General features: G+C 39.6%; 1 protein-coding gene across 2 annotated transcripts in view; it reads left to right on the forward strand.

The window, feature by feature from the left end:
* The window catches only part of LOC311024082 (A-type voltage-gated potassium channel KCND3-like), a gene marked incomplete at its 5' end in the record, with an annotated part of 67,306 nt that overhangs the window by 38,385 nt on the left and 6,518 nt on the right, over positions 1-22,403 (forward strand). The window contains 2 exons of one of the 2 annotated variants that reach the window (XM_084026311.1): positions 13,534-13,702; positions 20,457-20,558. In XM_084026311.1, coding sequence (XP_083882437.1) covers positions 13,534-13,702; positions 20,457-20,558 — 271 coding nt within the window. The remainder of the gene's footprint in view (positions 1-13,533; positions 13,703-20,456; positions 20,559-22,403) is intronic. The other variant, XM_084026312.1, reaches the window with a different exon arrangement.

The raw sequence follows: 22,403 nt of genomic DNA on the forward strand, positions 1-22,403 counted from the left end.
TGTGGTGGATAACGCGTCCCTACGCTCTCGCATCATCTCATTTCTCCTGCCAACACTCTCTACCTTGCGAGTCATCTGCGTTGTGTCTATCTTATTCATGCAGCTACAGTAGCAGTCTGCATGTGGCAGAAATGGTACGTTAAAAAGCAGCTTGATCGTTTTGAAAATTGAAACTGTAGAAACCAAAACAAAGTTTTATCTCGAGAGCCAAAGGCGCTAAGGTAATGGGATGTTCTCCTGCAACGCGTATCATCGCAGCCTGTCGAAGAGAGACGTGGAAGGTTGTTGGTTTTAAGTATTTAAATTGGCTCATAAAAAGGGTGAAGTGAAACGGATATTAGAGAGACGGAGCACGGCAGAGACCTGGATTAATCATGGCAATATAACATTAAACGTGGGATGCCATTACAAGGCGGCATCCATTACTACAGATACTAAAATTCAATTTTATTTATATTGCCCCAAAATCCTGAATCACAAATTTGCCTCAGAGGGTTTTACAATCCGTACAACATCCTCTCACCCAGGACTCATTGGATAAGGAAACTAATAAAAAAAACATTTTAACAGGTAAAAAACCTCAGGGAGAGACACAGGATGGACAGAAGTGCAATAGATGTCATGTGTACAGAATAAACAACATATTAATTCCAACACAGTCGACCTAAAAGACACACACACATATATATATTTATATATAGTTATATGTGTTGCTTTGTTGTTGGATACTACTTGGTGTTTCTCTGGCTTGTCACTGTTGATGAGGATGGACATGTTTGTGTCCTGGCAGATATCCGATGGGTTGTCATGACATTTTGGTCCAGACACCGACGTCCCCCTCAGAATGAGTAGGAATACGCTAAGCTAAGATGGCGAACAATAAATGTGCCAAACATAAGCTACTTAGCATGTCATTGTGAGAACGTTGGCATGCTTCAACTTGAAGTGCTCTCTAACTGTCATGAATGGCAAAAAAATGATGGATTTAACCTGTTTGTGCATCTGTAATCGTTTACAGCAGAGCAGCTTGATACGAATACAACCACAGCACCCCTGCATGCAAGGCAATAATCTCAGTGTTTAATGGTTAATGAACGGAATTTTTTTTTTTTTTTTTAAACTTGATTCATACTATGGATTTACTGTGATTGTAAAACCAGTATGAAAAGGTACGAAAAAGAGACTGAAATGTTATTTGTGAACTTAAAACATAATGTTTTTACCCCCGGTAGTAGGGGATAACAGGGCCATGGAGACACGCTTTTGGGGTGTTTTATTGTCCGGTTCCACACAGCTGGTGTGAACTTGATTAGGCCGTGTCACAGAATTAGACTTTTCCTCAAAACTCAATTGCTAATGCAAAAATCCCTTCATGTCAAAGCAAATTTGTACGTCATAATCCAGCTAACCTTTGGTGTTATTTCAATTTTTATTGCTCCGATGACGGCGCTCAATCACAGAATTACCACATTGGGCCCATTAGGGAGAGAATGACAGGACAGCACTTCCTGCTTATTAATTGCCACATTTAATTTCCTCGCCCCTCAAATATGACGGAGGTCCAAGTTCTCCAAGATCCACCACTAATTGTGATGCGATCCATCACGTCATGGTTGAGTTGGCGACAGCGCCTTCCACTGGAAACTGGATTCAAGAATGATCATTTAAGTCTTAAAATGTGTTTTTTTGTTTGGTATGATGTATTTATAAACAAAAATATATTTTTTTTTCTGTAAAAAACTGGTTTGTTGTCACAGTGAATACTATTGGCTACCATGTCTGCCTGCTTTTGAGCCAAATAAGCCGAGTAGTGATGCTGCAGCTTGTATTTCAGTTGGATGAGATAATGAAAAGGAACCTACTAACATATTTATATATAAAGGACTTTCTTTTCAAAAACATCAGCTCCCTGATTAAAACATTCACAGGCTTTGCAAACATTAGGTAATTTTTTTTCAGTATTTCATCATTTTTGAAACATTGCAAAAAAAAGTGTTATTATTCAGACAGGATCAGTCCGTCTGCAATTCACTGCAGTTGCAAGTGCTATAAATCCTCTGTTCACGAAGAATGGAGCTTATTGAACAATGCTGTGTTTTACAGCTCTGTTTGTAATTGACTCTGCTATTATTGCCCTCGCTCATTGAAATGCAAGATTTACCAAGTTTAATGTTTCATTTGTGTCTCTTGTTTTTAACCACAATAAAGTCGATACAAGTCCTGTCGACTGGCTTAGCACTGATACACGATTGTTCCCGCGTGATCTGCTGCCCCAGCACTTCTCCGACCGGCTAACGCCGCTGCAGCGCTGCTGATGACTGAAGCACGGAAAAAGCATAAATGAATTTCCTGCCACATCCTCAGGACGCTACGCTTCATTATGTCTGATGATTGTGTAGCTGAAATTGTCACTGAAACCCATGTGGCAGCAAAGACTGTGAGGGAGTCTTGACAAACAAATAGCAAAGAAGCGAGGGAAATTGTTAGTAATAAACGCATTGGGAACGGAGGGCAAATGGACATACTTTCTGTGAGTTTTATATGAGACGTTGGATTCAGCAATTTAGCTCAACTTTAAGGGTCTGAGTGTCTGTATTCGACTGCATAGTTTAATATAGATTTATTACAGGAGCTGATGTTGAAATTCCAAAATTAAAAACGATACTCACACTGTTGCCGACATGTTTGCCATATGCATTAACAGCTGAAATGATCAGAAAATTAAAAATTGAAAAGGCAAACATATCCCTATAGTGAGGCACAATTGTGTACTTTTACTGTTGATACTTAGCTGTTAATAGAAATACTTAAGTAAAATTTTGAATGCAGGACTTTGACTTGTAGTTGAGTATTTTTAATTATAGCAGTATAGTACAGTGAACTTCATATTTGTTTATTTCGGGCATGTCCGTTAAATCATGATCACACATCTTGTTCACACAGTAAAAATACACATGGCCGAAAGGGAAAGCGGGAGAAGCCGAGGCTTATCTAGTCCCGCCCCCATTACCCACAGGGGGAAAAAAAAAAAATAATAATAATAATAATAATAATAATAATAATAATAATAATAATAATAATAATAATAATAATAATAAAAAAATCAACATCATAGTCTTTTCTTGTCTTTTGCATTTTTCGCTTGACATAACATTTTCTTTCACTTGTGACATTTGACATAATATGTTACAGCATATATGTGTATTCATGTATATACAATATACATAACGATAAAAAGGTCAACAACCTTCACCTGTACAAACAGGAGCGTCAATGACTCAACAGTCTAGAGAGAACTTGACAAAGCTCAGGTTCAGGTTGGGTTAATGCCAGCAAAATACTATTCTTTCAGACTGACAACCGCCACATATATTTATATAGTACTTTTACTTTAATAAAAACACTCTTTGGATCACTGTGAATACCAGCTGTTCATGAGCAGGTACATGTACAAGATATTTGATCATTTACATAATCGACACCCCTAAAATGTGACTCTTCCTGTTCATATCTATCACATATATAACCCAAATATAAACAATTCCTACCGCGGAACTAAAACTCTTGTCGCTGGAAATAAAAATGTTTTGCAGTGTCGGGAGTCGTTTCAAGGGTGTAGGAAGAAATGAGAAAATATTACTACAGCTGTCAACACGGTGTCATCACAGAGCCGTGCGGTGACAGATTTAAAGACACGTTGATAGTGAAGTAAAAGTTTGATAAGAAGCAAAAATGTCAAAACAGTCCACGATTAAAATGGGAAGCGCTGGATGGATGAGAGAATAGATTGCATGGTGATGATGTTGTTGAACTGGAGACTTACACGAAGACCTTGAGTCTGTTGTGTGATAACTTCTGAATTGTTGCCATGCTAACAAACGCTCCTGCTATTAAGATCTGCAAAAAAAAAAGAACATTCTTATCAGTTAATTCTGTTTCGGGAACATGTCCACATACATTAAAAAGAAGGCACATGTACTACATGACCCATGCAGTGCAGGCCTGATCACCGGGACCACTTGAAAATGTTTTAAGAGAGTATTCTAAATTGGTGAAATAGTTCTATTTTTTCGCTTTCATTTGATTGTTCATTTAATCGTTGTTTTCCGCAATGTGTAATATCTGCTCCATATCTGAAATGACACATTAAAATAAGCAATGATCAATGTTACGCTCCCATACGTTTACATTGCATTTAGGGCTTTTAGCAGACGATTTTATCCAAAGCGACTTACAATAAGTACATTTGTTGGAAGAAAGTGAAACAGACTATCGCTGTCAGTACAGTCAGGATTTCACAAGAACAAGTTTCAAGGATGCCTGATTGCTAAGTTAACCTGTAGCTGGTGTACAACAGAGACTTAGGTAAATGCCAGCCAAGCAACTACCAGTCGGAATACTTTAAAAAAGGACCATTTTCCTCTTGTTCAGACCATCAGAGATAAATCTAATGCACTGTCCATCCATCCATTGTCTACCACTTTATCCTGTATTCAGGATAAAGTGGTAGACAATGGTGGGGGGGGGGGGGCTGGAGCCGATCCCAGCTATCATTGGGTGAAGGCAGGGTTCACCCTGGAGAGGACACCAGTCTATCACAGGGCCGACATATAGAGACAATCAACCATTCACACTCACATTCACACCTACGGGCAATTTAGAGTCACCAATGAACCTATCCCCATGCTGCATGTCTTTAGACTGGACTTTGAGGCATGAGATTCAACGTAAACCAATTATTTAATGAAAGCAATGGACTGGACATAACTATTTAAATAACAAACTAACAGGCAAGTCATTTGTACTTAAAATCTCTTGTAAAATAAACTCTCCTTTCCAATCATTCAACTCAGCATGTTAAGTTACAACAACTCATTTTTCCAATTGCATTCCGTTTCATTTACTAAAAATGTTAAGTTGTGAAAACTTAAAAATATATTCAGAAATTGTATTCAGAAAATATATATAAAATCTACTTTATTCAATGTTGCAAAAGTCACAAAATGCATCAAATAGAAATACCACAATGAAAAGAATTCACATTTGACGGACAATTTGCTGACACACTTACAGTTGAAGCAAAAAATGAATCATGCAGAAGACTAAATAATGATGCTTTATTACGTCCCACAGCTTCTGATAGAGACACAGGCATGCTGTGAAGCCTGTAAACCATCCGTGTGAATATGTGTGTGATGCTCCGGTGCTCCGGGAGTGTGGGGATGTAGCATCAAGACAGAAGGAGCTGGTGGGATGGGTAGGAACAAAAAAAAAAACACAATGCTTTCACTCAGGAGACCACTGTTTGTGTCACGTATGAAACCTACAATCTTTGGAGCCACAACCTTAAAAGCATTCAACAAATGCTTCCGTGGTCCATTAGAGCGACGCCAAAGGGGCGTCGTGACCAAGCGTCAGCCTTCAGAACAGTTGCATGAGAATGGGCTGCAGCTACACTGAAGCTGTATGAATAAGAGGTGGGCAGTTGGAAAAGGACAAGGCTTTCAGAAACTGTACCTGGGTAAATCATTTATAATAGCCTTCATTCGCTGTTTTTATTGTCTACTATTGTGCAGCCCTTGGCCAGAATTAACCTCCGTTTAAAGCAGCTTTATTCGTGCTTTTGAATAAAATCACAGTTTTTTTTTATTTTAGGGTTAGGGTTAGTTCTGACCTGCCCTCTGTGGCAGGTATGTTTGCCCTTGATGTTAACTCTCCCAGTTGAGATGGACCAGCTTCTAATTTAAACAGGAGCTCCCATACGTCATGATGGATGGCGCTCTCTGTCCAGTGGCAGCAGGTCACAAGAACTAATATCCCACATCCCTCACCACCCTTTGTGTGTGTAATAACAGACATCGGATGGTTTCTTTCCTTCTTTCTTTCCGTTGTTATTCTCAATCTTTTTTCCTTCTTCTTTTCTAATAGAAAAGAGAAAAAGGTGAGATTGTGTGTAAATATCAATACGGCAGGTGTTGTGCCCCTTACGGTCCCCCTGGAAAGATTCTCAGGTCAGCCATTGCTCATGTTGCCTTTCCTGAGGTGTTGCAGATTGGTTTCTGTGTTGGGGGTCAAGAGAGCAACAAACAAGACCACAATGGTTTTTGCAGCGGAGGTGTTTGACCTGCAAACATTTTTCTTGCAGGAGATTTGTATGAAGTGATGTTTAATCTCACTCAAAATGATATAGAGGCAGCAGCTTCCGTCAAAGTATCATGTGACTTTAGACGCTGATAGATTAAGCCCTTTCTGTGAAACACTGCTAAAAAAAAAACAAGTTTAAATTCAAAATAATAACAACATGTTAAATAAAATCAAATAAAAGCAACACTGAATAATCACAGGTTAAAATCACACATTAAAAGCAATTATGTATGAATACTGTACAAGTCTGTGTGCAACGTTGAGTTTATAATGCAACTGTAGCTTGTGGTATGGATATTTAGGGATTTTATTGTTATGATTCATGTCATTATTACAGCACTAAAGTCGATTGCTGAGATCTTGTAGTGACGCCACGTTGCTAAAAACAATGACAGGGCAAAAAAATATATAAATCGGACAATCATTCAGGTCTTAAAGCTGCACTAATCAATATGTTTATGGTAACAATTGGTCAAATGGTGTAGTGTAAGTAAGTAAAGTTTATTTCTAGAGCACATCTCAACAGTGTTAACTAAAGATAAATAAAATATACACTTACAAATCAACAGATTAAAATAAGTAAGAGACAGACACTGAATTACAGACATAGCAGGGTAAGAAAATGAAAACACAGGGAAGGCCAGTGTTAAAAGGTGTGTTTTGAGCCTGGATTTAACAGCTGTGATGGAAGGGGAAATGTTAAAGTGATGAACATACAGACAATTATCACACAACTCTGCAGTTTCACTCTGCTCGCTGTTTTGGTTTCATGGTTTCTGCAAATTCGTCTGCTTTGATTCCCTCCGTCTGCACTCATCAACCCAGTTTCCAGCAGCAGGCAGCTGTTTTCTATCGGGAAAAAAATCACAGATAAACCCACAGTACACGATCTGCTCAGTATCAAACAGCAGACAGACGTAGTGGGCAACTAGCCGGTCAATAAAGTGCAGATATTTCCCTCGGGATTTGGTGGAGACCAAAAACCGAGCTAAAAACGAGAGTGAATTATGGACTTAGGTTTGACTTCCATTGAATTCTAATGTTGCTCTTTGTCTGCTGAATGTGAACAGGCAACTGTTTTCTAACATTTAACATCAACTTTGAAGGCTCCAAGTTTTGTTTTTACTGGTTCTAAAGGAACATGATTCATCCGGACGTTTCTCAAGTTTATTTACTGGTTTTCCAGCAGAAGATGAGCTGTTTTACATTAGTAAGCTAACATTTAGCATCTGGAAAACCATACAGCATCTACACAAAAGAGGAACTCAAGGCCTACAAAGTACTGAGATTTGTCAAATCTCTACTGAGGACATTCAGTCATTACAGGATGTTATGTCTCCCAAAGCAATGCTAAGTTTGTGCTCCATTATAGTGTAAAATAAATCAGCACATGCCACATAATATAATAATAAAATGCTAATAATAATAATAATAATAATAATAATAATACATTTTATTTCTAAATTTCTTTCCATCAAACTGTACAACAAGAAGAATATAAACAAACAAGTTTGGTCAAAACATTCACAGTAAAATTAGAATGAAAAAAAATATTTAAAAAAAATATTACTGCATACCCCCATTCATTCATTCATTGTTTTGCTGCCACCAAAATTTGATCAGTGGTGTATAAAAATATAAAATAGCCTACTCAGCAGAATCTGCACTTGTATCTATAATGTGTTTTATTAAATTCCACACCAAGTGGAGCAGCATTGTATCAGAGCCACTTCCATTCATGGCAGATTATGTAATTTTGTAATGGCTGTGACGAAAAAGCAACCAGGATTCGACTGCTCACCACTTATTCAGGAGATTTACACGAATGTGTTTCAGTAAATCTTTAAAGGCACGAAAGGATCGTCCCTTTGTTGAATAAATGGCTGTTATCAATTCTTAAACTTTACATCTTTTGCTACTTTGATGAATTTAAAAAAAGCCAATTAAATGAGATTTTCAGATCAATTAAACCTCATGATAGCAAATACATCTCAGATCCCACAGCAGCGATATGATGAGGGGAAATCTGGACTAAGCCGGTTCTCTTCGTTCAGCAAGCAATATCTGAAAAACAATCCTCGAGTAGAATCCTTCACCTGCAGCAATAAATCCATCATCTTTTTTTTTTTTTTTGTCAGCTTCAAATCGATTGTGCCGGATAGACACCAGAAGCATTTGACTATTGAGAAAGTGTAATGACGTTCTTGTTGAAGACGAATGAACCCAAAGTTGTTGCAAAGTGAAAAATGAACTGAAAGTTTTTGCCTTGTTGGATCAAAATGTGGTGGAGGATGTGCAGGCGTTACCTCTTATTTTATTTGAATGATGCTGCTCCGATAGCCCAACACCTACACGATGTGCGTGTTAATTAATCCTCAGTGGTTTCTCAAGATTAGTACGAAAAACTTGGGATGTTTGGATCCTTTTCTTGGCATCCTGTAAGTCTCCTCTGTAGCTGGAGTCCACATTGAACACTGTTTCTGCTCTCATGATAACGGCTTCTAATGTTCTTCATCACAGCTGTAACAACATTTGACGTGGTTTGAACTGCCGCTTCCAATCCTGCCTCCCATAAGCAGAAACTAAGCCAGACTGATTGCTTTGGTTTCGCGGTGCCTTTTTTGATGCAGCACATCCAGTCCAATTCTTTTTTTATTATATATATACTTTTTTTATTTCTCTTTTGATGCCCCTCACAGATCTCATGCTGTTCCTTCAGCATGTTTTGGAAGCTGAGTTTCCTTTTAATGAAAAGCATAACAAGCTGGAGATTAGAAAGGGTAAAACACACGACTGAATAAATTCCCTCACAATTGATTTGTTTCCACTCGCTTAGGCCTCTTTTTCAAACTGTTGCAGATGGGGAAAAGCACAGTAATGAATCCCTGTTGAAGACCACTTACCGGGGAAATGGCCCTACTGCTGTGTTCCGTGCCTTGTTGCATCATTTAACTACTCTTTCTTTTCCTGAATAATTCCTTATTTGCTTAATTTACTCTCTACTTGCCTGTTTCTCATGCTGGTGTATTGATTCGAAAAGGTTAATAGCTGTCATCCTGTCATCGAGGCAAACCATACATTGATTATATTTGCTTATCTGGGAGACGAGCACCTTCCTGCACCTGCACTGTTAATGCATTATTTATACACAAACTCATTGACTGCATTATTAAGCCTTAATATTCAAGCAAAAGTTTCTAACGCTTGACATTTCATACTGCAACCGCTGTCTGGACCAGATGCAAATTTATAGATTTGTTAATGCAAAATGCAGCCGTGGGATTCACTGGAATGTCTCGCAAAACACTAACAAAGTAAATGAAAGACATGCATCTGGTTTTAATTTCACTCATACACACACATTCAAATTGTTTAAGTTTAACGTTGTTTACTGGTTAGTTTATAATGCTATGAGACCCAACGATCGCCAGCTAGAAAACAGCAGAAATGCTGCGTTCAAAGTAAGGAATGAGGGTTTGCACATACTTGATTGGTCAATTTAGCATCTTATTGAATCCCATTAATTGCATCTGGGTGTCGTGGTTCAAAGGAAAGATCGAATCTAATCACATGCAGTTATAAGGAAACAAGTTTCAAGTCCATTCAAGTTTAAATTGTTTGCATACTATTTTAAAGAGCTGTTAAAAAAAGAAAAAAGACTCTCTGGTCACCAATAGTGGAGCTATTGATTAAATTTAAATGTTCGAATGAGAGAAAGTGGCTGTTAACAGTTTGATCACCATCATGAATGAAAGGCCAGCTTTAAAAATGATTTATTTTTCTGCATACAAGCAATCACAACAAACTATTCATAATCTATGTGTTTTGGCGTCCGTCATTTTACTTCAAAATACGACCCCCGTTGTGAAGGAAATCGCTGCAAAGAGCAAAGTTATGAATATTCCAGTGTAACTCATTCCTAATGACGTTTGACGCATCATAATGGGTGTGAAGTGTCAAAGATTACAACAACAGAGCAGTCGGAGACGCTGAAGGAGACCTCTCATCTGCAGACACCGAGAGGAACGGTGAAATCATCCGTCTGATTGTCTGGTAGCCGGCAGCGATGACAACAAGCCCTGTGGCCAAATCAAAAAACATATATTGAGGGGGTCAGGACCCCCCCACCTTTTAAAAAAGTTGTCTGCTCCACTTTTTCTTCAATCTGATTGGCTCAGCCTGACCCTCGCTGGGTCACTGACTTCCCTCTGAAGTTACACAGAGAAAACGAAAAAATGTTGAAACGAAAAAATGGTGGTGGAGATGAGAAAGAAACAGCGTGGATAATTTAAGTAGCTGAAAAGAAAGCCTTGTGTAAATTGACAATGCCACGGGCTACAGACTGGTGTGTTCAGAAGGGTTGAATAAGGTCAGACACCACCCACTCCCGAGTCTCTACGACCCTCCGTTCCCGAGATATAAGCAGAAATGTGAAAATTGGGGTTGTTGTTAGGGTTAGGGTTGGGGCTAGGGTTGTCATAGGCCTATTTTATTCTCATTTTCATTTCTAGGAACAAGAGACATTAGATACGGAAGAGACATCTTCTAAAAACATGTTAGAATGCACGAGAATGTGGGAAATTGCATTTACTTCATTCCAAAATTTTCTGGGGGAGGACCCCAAGAATCCCTGCCTAAACAGGACCCCCCAATATATCAAATGCTGCTTACGCCCCTGGCATCACCTGTGCGCCTCTATTGCTTTGATCTTTATTTTCCTCGAATACGAAGTATAATATTTACATGACATAAAGTAAGTCTTACAAATATTAAAAAGACACAAAAATAGAAAATAAATTGCGAAGGGATAGGAGGAAGCTAAGCTCATCATGTCCTGCCTCTTCTTTACATGATCATGTTTTATTTACATAAAGCTCATATATCTGTGTGAAAAAGTCATTATCCAAACCTTAGTATGAGAAATGTATCCAGCACAAAATAATAACATAAGAATTGTGAAAAAGTAACTTTCAAAGAGGGTTTGAGCAGCGAAGGCTGGGTTTGTGATAATCCCCCAACCTTCGGTGGAAGTCTAACGAATATTGGGATTTTCACGAGTGTGGCGAGCGAAAAGCTTTCAGCCCCCCAAAAAACCTCCAACAGTGTGAAAAGTGGAAAGCTAGCCCCCAGCCAGGTCCGGGCAGAGAGCGGCCCTCAGGAGACACAGTAGTGCTGGGCGGTATACCGGTTCATACCGAATACCGGTGTTTTTTTTGTTTATGATATGCATTTTTCATATACCCCAATACCGGTGAGTGTGTAGCGTATGAACGTCGGGAACGCAGAGCGGCGGAACGTCGCGCCGCCGGACATTGTTTGAGAGGGGGCTGTTTAGCAGCTGCACCAAACAAGCAGCATGCGAGAGCACAGCCTGTGTTGAGCGTAAGATGCGGTGAAAAAATAGATAAACACGGCGAAAGTTTCTTTTTGCCGAAACTTTCGCCGTGTTTATCCATTTCTTTTTTTCGCCGAAACTTTCGCCGAAAGTTCCGAACGAGCAAGCAATGAAACAGAAGAACTTGTGCCGAAAAGAGGAGCCGTGTCTGTTGTTTGGAAATTCTTCGGCTTTAAAAAATCGACGTCGAACAAACAACAATATTCTGCAAATGCCGTCGGGCTAAAGTTGTAGCCGCTGTTCGCACTGCGGGAGAAGAGACGAGTCAAATGTCACTCAAAGACGCGTTTGCTAGGGGGACTGCCTACGACAAGAAAAGCAAACTGTGGAACTATTTATTTTTTTTAATTTATTTGTTTCAATATTATTTATGGATGTTGCCTTAATTGATGTCCAGTGGATAAAGAAGTCTTCATATTGCAGTTACAGGAGACGTATTGTTTACATTGTGTAGCCAGTTGGTTTACAAAAGATGTTTTTTCAAGTTGCAAAACAATAAAGGGTTCTGTATTTTGACTGCAACAGTCATGCATTCTGATTCCTTCACATCATTAATGCTAGTGTGGACATTAATGTTTTTCTACAATATTCACTCCTTATGACATTAAAATATGTCAGTCCAAGCCAATTTACTGCAGTAATTATTCTCTAAATTATTAGAAAATTAGGTTAACACCCAGTCGTGTTTGAAAAAAAAAATACCGTCAAATACCGTGAAACCGATATCATTTTGAAAAATACCGTGATATACATTTTTGGTCATACCGCCCAGCACTAAGACACAGCGGTCAACAGTGCATGGGGCTCACCTGTCAAGAGTCTCGTTGTGTCGAGAAGGCAGTGGAGAGGAAACTCGGAGGAGCCAACGAGGCCAAACGCCCGAAGGTGCAGAAAGAAAGGGCGTTCTGATGTGTGCAAGTGTTCTACGGAAACTTTGAGGAGCAAAAATCAAACTTCCGATGCTCCATCCATTCTTTTTTAAAAGGGCCCTTGAGGAAATCGTCACGCCGAGGACTTTGGTTTACGAGAACGGCGTCTGAGGCAGAGCCTGCCCTCGTCTCTCCGCCTTCGGAAGCAGAGATGAATAAAGATAGTGTCGGTAGCATTTTTGTGTTTGTAGAACAGAGATAGAGGTTAGAGGCCAGAGAAAACCTGTTTTTCATAATATGGGCCCTTTAAGACTAGTCTGAGCTCTTCAGAAAGCAGTGGTCCAATCTCTACCTCTGGCCAGCTGTTATGGCAGCCAGTCACCTGTATGATCGAATTATCAGAGGCACGAATGACAGGAGTTACGCTGTCTGTAATCCCTCCATTATTTACTAATTTTCTTGAATCTTTATGAAAGAGACTTAATGTGTTTCCAGCTTGTTTTTGCGATGCAATGAATGCAGGTTTAGCTTTATAGCAAGCAGTGAATTGGAATTGACTAGTTTGCGTCCTCATTGAACGGTGTAATGTCTCATAACTGATTTTTTTTTTTTTTTTGCAAAGTGCGGTGGGATTTTTGGCAAAGCACACTGAAATAAAATGACAAATATTGTACTCTGAAATTGAGATTTCACTACACTTCAACAAATAATAATTCAGACCCAGTCGGATCAGGAAGAACTTTTGAGATTGCAGGAATAATTCAACCTCGTTTTTGTGTGACAATGTAGAGCCATTATTATGTTTCGGCAAGACATTTTGGCAAGATAAAATGATATGATAAAAGATAAAAAAATGTCCATCGTCATGTTCTTACATATTTTTAATGTGACAAGTTTCATAATTAGATGAGTATCAGTTGTTTTAACGCTTTCTCTAAAATCTGTCTAATGCAAGTTGTAGTCAAAAAACAGTTGGTTTTTTTCTGTGTTTTATTGCATTTCTACTTCTTCATGCACAAATTGAAAACAAGTGTAAAAACAGGTGGAATGTAAACATAATACGTGAGGTCAAGTGAACGTCATGCATCTAAGATCGCCGTCTAACCTCACCCGTCTCACTTGCAGGTACGGAGACATGGTGCCGAAGACGATCGCCGGGAAGATCTTTGGCTCCATCTGCTCGCTGAGCGGCGTGCTGGTGATCGCGCTCCCCGTCCCCGTCATCGTCTCCAACTTCAGTCGCATCTACCACCAGAACCAGAGAGCAGACAAGCGGCGTGCTCAGAAGGTAAAAGTCAGCGTCTTTACTTCATCCCATCGGCTCCAGCAGGGAGATTCAGGAGTTATGGGTGGGGATAAATACGTCTTTCTGTTACTGGAGTGTGTGCTTTGGTTTTCAGTACCACAGGGTTATTATATGTATTGTTGTTTATGTTAATGAGAATGAATGGGAGGTTGATGAGGTTAAGGTTAAGCCAATTATTTTTAAGTAGACCGATGAAACATATTACAACTTTTTTTTAAAAAAGGGCAATGGTGACAAGAATTGACCCTGTTTAGGAATTGTATGTGTGAATTGCAAAGTCCTTCAACCTTCATCATCATCATCATCCCACCACAAAGGACATGTTTCACCCTTCAGACCCACATTATTCAACGTCCTTCCACACACAAACACACCCTATCTCGCCCTCTTTCTGGCACGCACACACTTTAAATCCAAGTACTAAATGTTCGCTCTCCACTCACTACACTCACTCAGTGGGCTTGACCTTTCTGCAGCGATAAGATTGCTATGAAGTTAGAGAGCAGCCGCTGAAGGCTCATTGAGGAGGGAAACATCCAGGTTTGAATCTATCGCAACTTAAGAATCCGAATTGTGTATTTCTTTCTCATTAATTCATGGCTTTGAAACAGCAGAGGTGAGAAGGAAATGAAACAAATCAAAAGTAGGTGTCACGGTTTGGCTAGGAAGCAGGAGGTGAGGACCCAAATGCAGTGAAAAAGGGTTTTATTTTAATAATAAACGAAATACAAACCAAAAACTAAGACTCAAACAAAGTATCAAACAAAGGAGACCACGAGGGCGAAAACGACTATCAAAGAAACACTTACTAAACAGGAACCAAAACACGAAGGGACACGGGAGGCAGAAACAAACAAATCCAAGGACGAGACGTGGGGCAGCAGACAGAGTGACATGCAGTGACAACGACAGACGACAGCGACAATGATCCGACAAGAGACAGGGGAAACACACAGACTATATACACAGGGAGGCAGGGAGCTGACGAGGGACAGGTGAAACACATCAGGGCAGGCATGGTAATCAACACGAGAGGGTGGGGGAGTCAAGACAGCGGAAACAACAAGGACCAGGAAGTACGAGACAGGGAACCACACTGAGGACAAAATAAAACAGGAAATCAAAACCAAGGAAACAGAACATGACAAAACACAGATCCTGACAGTAGGTTTCCATCCCATCAAGTAAAAGCATAATAGTTGCATAGGATTGATGGATAATACACCACAACAATTGTATTAGCTAAAAAGCTAACTAAAGGCAGATTACTGTTTGGCATTCTAACGTTTTGTAGTCTCATGTAGCCGCTTGTTAGCCACCATCTTCTTTAAGGAATGCTAAACCTTCAAATTTCACGAGTGGGATATGTACCGACATATTTATGTTATAGAACAAATCTCTCAAGCTTAAGACCTTATTTCATGCATTAAACAAAAAAAAATCATTAAAAAAAACTGTTGACTTTGAGATGAGAGAACCAAAACACCTAACTCACTTTTATTTACTTACTTTACCTACTTACTTTACTTACTTACTTTTCTTACATTACTTACTTAATTTACTTACTTACGTACTTAACTTACTTACTTAACTTACTTACTTTACCTACTTACTTTACTTACTTACTTTTCTTACATTACTTACTTAATTTACTTACTTACTTACTTACTTACTTAACTTACTTACTTACTTTACTTACTTTTCTTAATTTTCTTACTTTACTCACTCACTTACTTTACTTACTTTACTTCAACTTAACTTTTTTATTAAGCTGAAATGCAATATCTTCATATTTAGTGTCATGACTTTTCACTTTCTGGGTAGTTCTCCCATTTATTTCCTCTGGTTTCATTTGTTAACGGCTCAATTACTTTTACTTGTTTCATTAGATATTTATTTAATAAATAAAGGTTGAAATTAAATGAAATATCTCTGCACACGGACTTAGTTTCTGCAACTATTCTCATAAGGTCCTTATCCTAACCCCCTCTGGCATTTTTTCTTTTTCAAAATAGAAATTATTTCTTCACAAATATGTATTTTTTCCACTATTGAAAACAGGACAGGACTGGGAACATAGCAGGAAAATTATGTTTCTAAATAGATTTCTCCATCATGCTTTTAAAAGTTGTCCTTAACCTCCCCATTATCTATTAAATATTGTTTTGCTATTGCTCATTTGTATATGGGCATGAATGGACTGTTGCCTAGCAACAGCTACTGACAGCAGGAGAGACAAAAAGTGTTGGGAGGACAGACAACTGTCAGGATAATAACTCAGGGAGCTGTTGTTTTTTTGTGAGTCATCATCTACAAAACATTATATAATGCCAACATTATTTAATCGCTGATTGATCAGCCACATGGATTATCTAATCTTCAAATATGTAAATATAAATATACAAACTCTTGACTTGATGCAATTCGGCAGCAACAAAGAACAACTCTTTACTCTAGTAGCATTTAATGATCTGTTGGTCATTAGTATTTTATACTTGTTGTACAAACCATTGTTTTTATATGGATCTGTTGATTTCCCCTGAAGGAAATTAAAGATTTTCCTAATTTTTTTAACAGTAGTTGTAAAACGTGTTTTTTAAACCACGACGGGACAATAAAAGTCTTCACTTAAACAAATTCAAAGGAAGCTCTCGTAGAATTAGTGTCTCTCTGGTTAAATGCCTGTTAAATTAATCAGGAGAAACTCTGGGATATATGATGCACTTTAAAAGAGGAATTAATTCATAAAAGCATTATTGAGCTGTTAAATTAAAATTACATTTTAATGCTTTTTTTCTGCTGTGGGGAGCAGGAATGGAAAACACTTTTTACAACAGTATCAACGTTTTTAAGGCCAGACGTGTTTAGACTAACACTAAACCTTGGTATTGTTCTTTGAATCAGTGAATTGAGTGGATGTTGACGGGGTCGGACAGTAAGATTTACTCCAACGGATTAGTAATCTGCAGTTGGTGCTTGGTTTATAGTACAGTGGGTTTTTAAGGCATCTGTTATCAGCAAATACCAAAAACGATGACGATGAGAGAAGTGAGAGTGAACCGAAACACCTGCTGAAAGACGTTCCCGAGCTCAGAGGAACTGCTTTAAAAGCTTGAATTAATGTCCTTGGAAACCGCAGCAAGAAGTTCTGAAAGAGATCGAAAAAACTGCAAACATTTCTTCAGTATTCACTGATGGACCCCGGCAGACAAATAGTTTTCTCAACAGCTGTTTCCAAAGTTGATAATTGCCTGCTGGAAACCCGGAGCTCTTTGCTGGATGGCTCTGTGTCTATTCTTCCCTTCCTATTCATGCCCACAACTGTAAAAAGGTTACCGACACATTTACTGCACACCTGTGAGCGTCCACCAATTCACAGAAAAGCCCTTTTTATAGCAACATGTGCTCGATTGTTTTTGCCGATTCCATGAGAACAGAAAGAGGACGAAAAGTAGAAAAGACTTGTTTTATATTAACCCTGCTCGCCGGCTCTCCCTCCCTCCTCTAGCACTCCGTCTCTCCTGGCCTCCCCCTTCCTCTCTAGGTCTCCTTCGCCTTCTTTCCTCCTAACAACAGGCTGCTCCCTGCTCCCATTACAATTATGCAGTCATCTGGGGATTTGACTTTTAAAAGGTCTTCTCATGCACCCATTGTAGCTTCCCCCGTCAGAAAATAGAAAGTGGAGAATCTAAATTGGGTTTAATGATAGTCGTTCCCTGCTAACTACCGCATGGTGGGCTTCAGTGTGGAGCGCAGCATTGTCTCCTCCTCGTGTTCAGTCACCCACAGATGGCACAACTAACAGGAGAAACAACCCCCTGATACTAATGTGCCTGATTCCCACATATAAGAAGAAGAAGACAGGTTTTATTTGGGGGGGGGGGGGGGGGGGGGGCGGGGTTGCACCCGGCGTAGCCACCGTCAGTGTCGGGAGCGTCGAGGCAGTAAATGGACTAAGGTCACACCGGTAATGGGACGGCAAAGTCAAGTGGAGCTGCAGTGAGAGGATGACAGGCTGTCGAGGAAAAAGAAAAGACCGGAGAATTGATGGCACAACAAGATGACAGGAGGAAAAGAGGAAAGGGAGAACGAGGTTGGACGTGAAGGAAAACGACGAGAGAGAGAATACAATGGAGAGGCTGAAGAGGGGCTGATTGGGGTAAAAGGGGGGAAAGGAAATAGGGTTTCTATGTGCAGGAGTTTCAAGGCTCACTTGTCTTCCAGCTGAACATTTCATGCCTTTTTCTCCAGACTGCTGCAGTCTGGCTGTCGGACTGTCAGACTGCGGGTGGTAATTTTGGAGCATATAGGTTTGATTTTCAACCAAGACTACAGATAGAGGGGGCGGAAAAAGTTCAAATCCCGAGAATCCATCAGCACTCGAGAGGTGAGGGGGTCCATTAGGCCTCTCTATGAACAGACTGTAATTTAAAAATAATTTACCTCAAAGACGTTCTCCAGCCGTGAAATACTTCCTCACCACCACTCGACCGTTGCCTAGAAACTTAGAGGTCATTTTATGGGTTATTGTTGTTTGTAAGATTAACTTAATATAGCAAATGTGTTAATACCAGGATAGATATTCACGTATTCTACAGCCTGATGAGCAGACATTTAACTGGCAACTTGATCGTGTTCGAAAGTGTTCGAAATCTTCCACAGAGATAAACAAAAAAAAGTTCCTTTGATTACTATGAACATGGGCGCTGTAGTTTATTTATCCTGCTGCCATAAATACTCACCAGAGCAGTATATGGTGCGTAGAAAAGCACATTATTCCTGTTTGAGCAACAATTGTTAAAAAAAAGTGCTCAGCTGTTTCAGGCAAATTATTACACCTTTCCTAATTTGATTTAAAAGAGGAACTCCGTCAGATTTACACATAAAGGCCAGTTTTCTCATCTAATGGACCAGTGGAACTAGTTGCATATTCTGGAAATATCCACAGATACCCAGTTTCTAATACTGCAGATAAATAAATATTGCGATACTCGTTTGGCCGTCGCTTCATCACCATTGTGTTCCAGCCTTCATGGAGAGATAATGACATTTATTTCAATAAAAACCTTTGTTTTGCAACTTTGAAATCTTACCTCAACACTTGATAATGACTTGGACCTGTACTTACATTTGTGACTTCACCAAACGTGAGCAGAGTACCAAGAGTACTCAAAGGACCATCAGAGAAGACGGAAAAATAACACATCACCACATCAGTGGGATCAGTTACTTATTCTTTGATATTTTACTTTTTTCTTTTCTTTCCTTGTGTCAAATGGAGCTTTTGATCAATAAGAGAAGCAGGCAGCCAACGACAGCGCTTTCCCTTTCAAATCCATTCACACTGTTAGCTGAAGCTACGTAGAAAGAAGTGGGGAAAGGATGTGTCACCCCCACCTCACCCCCACCCCCTCCATCTTCCATGCTGCTGTCATTATTATTGCATCTCTATCTCCAGCATTCCTACAAGTATCTACTGTCTGACGGACAATTTCTGAAGCATCCAAACTTAATTGCATTACTTTTTTTGATTCACGTCCGGGAAGAAGATATTGCTCTGCCCGTATCCCGTTTCTGAAATGTATTTAGCAGAGAGAGGGAGAGAGAGAGGGAGAGAGAGAGGTTAAAGAAATTGCTCAACTGAATGTATCCAGAAGCAACTTAGGACAGCTGTGTATCGTACAGAGTCGTCCTATCCTCTTTATTTGAACAAATTCATACCATTTCACTCTCATTTCCTGTCCCATCTCTCTGTTCAAGTTTTAATGTCTGGATGTTGAAGGAGTTTATCATTAATCTTCATGCAGCACCAGATTGTGGACGAGGACGAGCTGGACAACAGGCTTTGAAAGTGAACAAAATGTTGTTTTATTCAGCAGACAGGTGCAGCAGAATCAGGTCTGATGCAGTAAACCGTCCTTTAGTTGTGTGATTAAATCATAAAGTGCCTCATTTTCCATTTTCATCATTGTTATTTTTTCCTCGTTTGAGGATTCTTGTTTTTTTAATCGTTTTTACTGATAGTTTGTGGTTTAGGTTTAATTTTCATTATTTTACTATTTTTACAGGATTAACCTGAACTGACTGTGGACTCTCACACAAAAAAAATACATAAATTGCAGCTTCAACAAAGTGGCTGTTGGCCTCACTGGAGTGGATAGAAATAAACGTCACTTTAGAAAAACACATTATCGACGGAATGAGAAACAGCAGAGCAAATCAAATATTAGCATCAGAAAATACAAGGACTGATTTTACAGATGAAAGGGTAAACAATAAAAATCATTCAGTCCCAAAACAACAATATTCAATCACATCTAATTAAATCTATCAGAGGTTTAATCTGCTTTTGTGTGAGTGAGGTTTGACTTTTTCTTTTCCATCTATGGACACCAGTATGTAGACAGTAAACAATGACTTTCTATATTTCTTTGTCAATATCACAAGTTCATAAATCCCAAGGTGACGTATGACAAAGCAGAAAGTCTTCACATTGTAAAAAGTTGGAACCGGAGAATGTTAGCCGTGTAGTTTATGTCGGTTGGAGTTCATACAGAAAAGAAAGTGCTGGATATCTGAAATAGTTGGAGTTAAAGCAGAACAGCAGCAGCTGTGAAGAATTACTACAGAGCTCGGTTGGTAAATTGGCAGATTCTCACCATTAAATACTTCATTACTCATCTTCCCTGACCTCCCGCCCACCCCGTCTGATGCTGTGACCTCTTCTTCTTCCCACGCCCAGAAAGCCAGACTGGCCAGGATCAGAATATCCAAGTCAGGCAGCGCCAACGCCTTCCTGCACAACAAACGCAACGGACTGCTCAACGAGCTGCTGGAGCTGACGGTGAGAACGACCTCTGACCCCGCCGCACACTGAGAAACGCCAACGGGCAGAAGTGGGCGCGCTGTGATTACTGGGAAGTGATTTCAAATGTGTTCATTAAAAAAAAAAAATGACATGAAATCTCTCCAGATTACAATTCAGCATGAGAGATTAATCATATCGTTCCTTGTCAAACACCCTTTCTACACACACACACACACACACACTCAAAGTGACACACAGTTACTGCCACGATCAAGTGAAGGGGATTTAGAAGTAATTTAGAGGCCCTAATGGAGCCGCAGAGCTGCATTCCGGTTGTTATACGCGGTCAGAGGGGAAGCAAAGCGTTATAATAATCTCCCATGTGGGTTTTGCTATTTTGTTCTTGGTAATAAGTAGATGCTTGATACATAAAAAAAACATTACCAAAAGTAGAGGCTGAGGCAAATATCAAAAGTGCAGCAGTGATCAATGATCCCACACTCACTCATTTAGACTCCTGTTCCTACAAGGTACATAATGTTCAATGTACAAATCACTTAAACCCCGTTCACATACGTTGCTACTCGCCCATCTTCAATGAATGTGAATGTGTTCTAGCGGAATGTGGCCAGGACAGGCGATGCGATGTGGGCGGGTACGGAGACAAAATAATTTTAACTTTCTGCGATGCGAGTGAAGCGAGTACCAAGCGAGTACCAATCACAATGTAGAATAGAGATGATTGACGGTTGACATCAACAGAGGGGCCGTCCAGACGAAGCAAAACAAACCTTTTTTCTCCGTTTTGCCTTGGCATCGTTTCAAGAAAATCTGCGTCCAGACGAATCCACTGAAAACGACTCAGCGCGCTGTAGTACATATTCCAGGCCCTTATGCGGCGCTGTTTCTGCTACAAAAATGCAGAAGAAGAGACGGAGCTTGACCGGATGTTTGCCATTGCTATGGCAACACGTGAGAGTTACAGCTAATCTCCGCCCGACCACCGATCAATAAACACCCATAAGATGACAATTTATATAAATAAAACGTATAAATAAAACCAACAATAAGCATCAACAGCCGTCACCCTAAGGACCTTGACGAGGCGTTAAGGTTAATTAATTAGACAAATAAATGCCTACATTCACGCCGCAAAAACGCCGGATTCGTATGGACGGCAGGGCGAAACGCACAAGACTTCTGCGTTTACGCACTGAAAACGTTTTCGTGTGGACAGGCCCAGAGAGTTCCACAGAGAGTTGCCGCTTGAACTAGCCGGTAGCAGTGAATTTTTTTTGCCAGCGAGTAGAATTTAGCGAAAGAGAGGGGTGATGGGCGAGTAGCGACGTATGTGGATGCGGCATTAGTGTGGAACCAAAGATGGCAATTAGCTTAGTTTCATATAAAAATTAGCAATGGGGGGGAAACAACGAGTTCAGGATGCCAAATTATTATTATTAATTTTTTAGCGATATCCAACCTTCTTTAACCAATTGTTAACTGTTAACAGTCAAGATGAGTGCTGTCGTTGACGTGGCTTTCCCCAGCGCAATGCTAACGAGTGAAGTGAGCAATAACGTTTGACACCTGTTAATTAAAGTGAAGGGGGTTAGCCCCAAAGTTAGCAACATGATCTGCGATTGCTAGCTTAAGGTGGGCTGACCTTTTAAGGTGGACCAGCTGTTTTTGTGCTATAAGTGACATGTTGCTTGTCTGAATTTTGCTGAACATATTTTTATGTTTCATTTAATAATTTGTTTCACGGGTCAAATATTTATTGTCATTTAACGGCAAAACTATTTACGTCCCATTTAGTCAAGCTAAGCTAATTAGCTCCTTGCTAAAATATGCACACCAACACTCTCCTCTCACTCTGACAAA

The sequence above is a fragment of the Eutrigla gurnardus genome (assembly GCF_963514095.1).
Source record: "Eutrigla gurnardus genome assembly, chromosome: 2".
NCBI classification, from domain to species: Eukaryota; Metazoa; Chordata; class Actinopteri; order Perciformes; family Triglidae; genus Eutrigla; species Eutrigla gurnardus.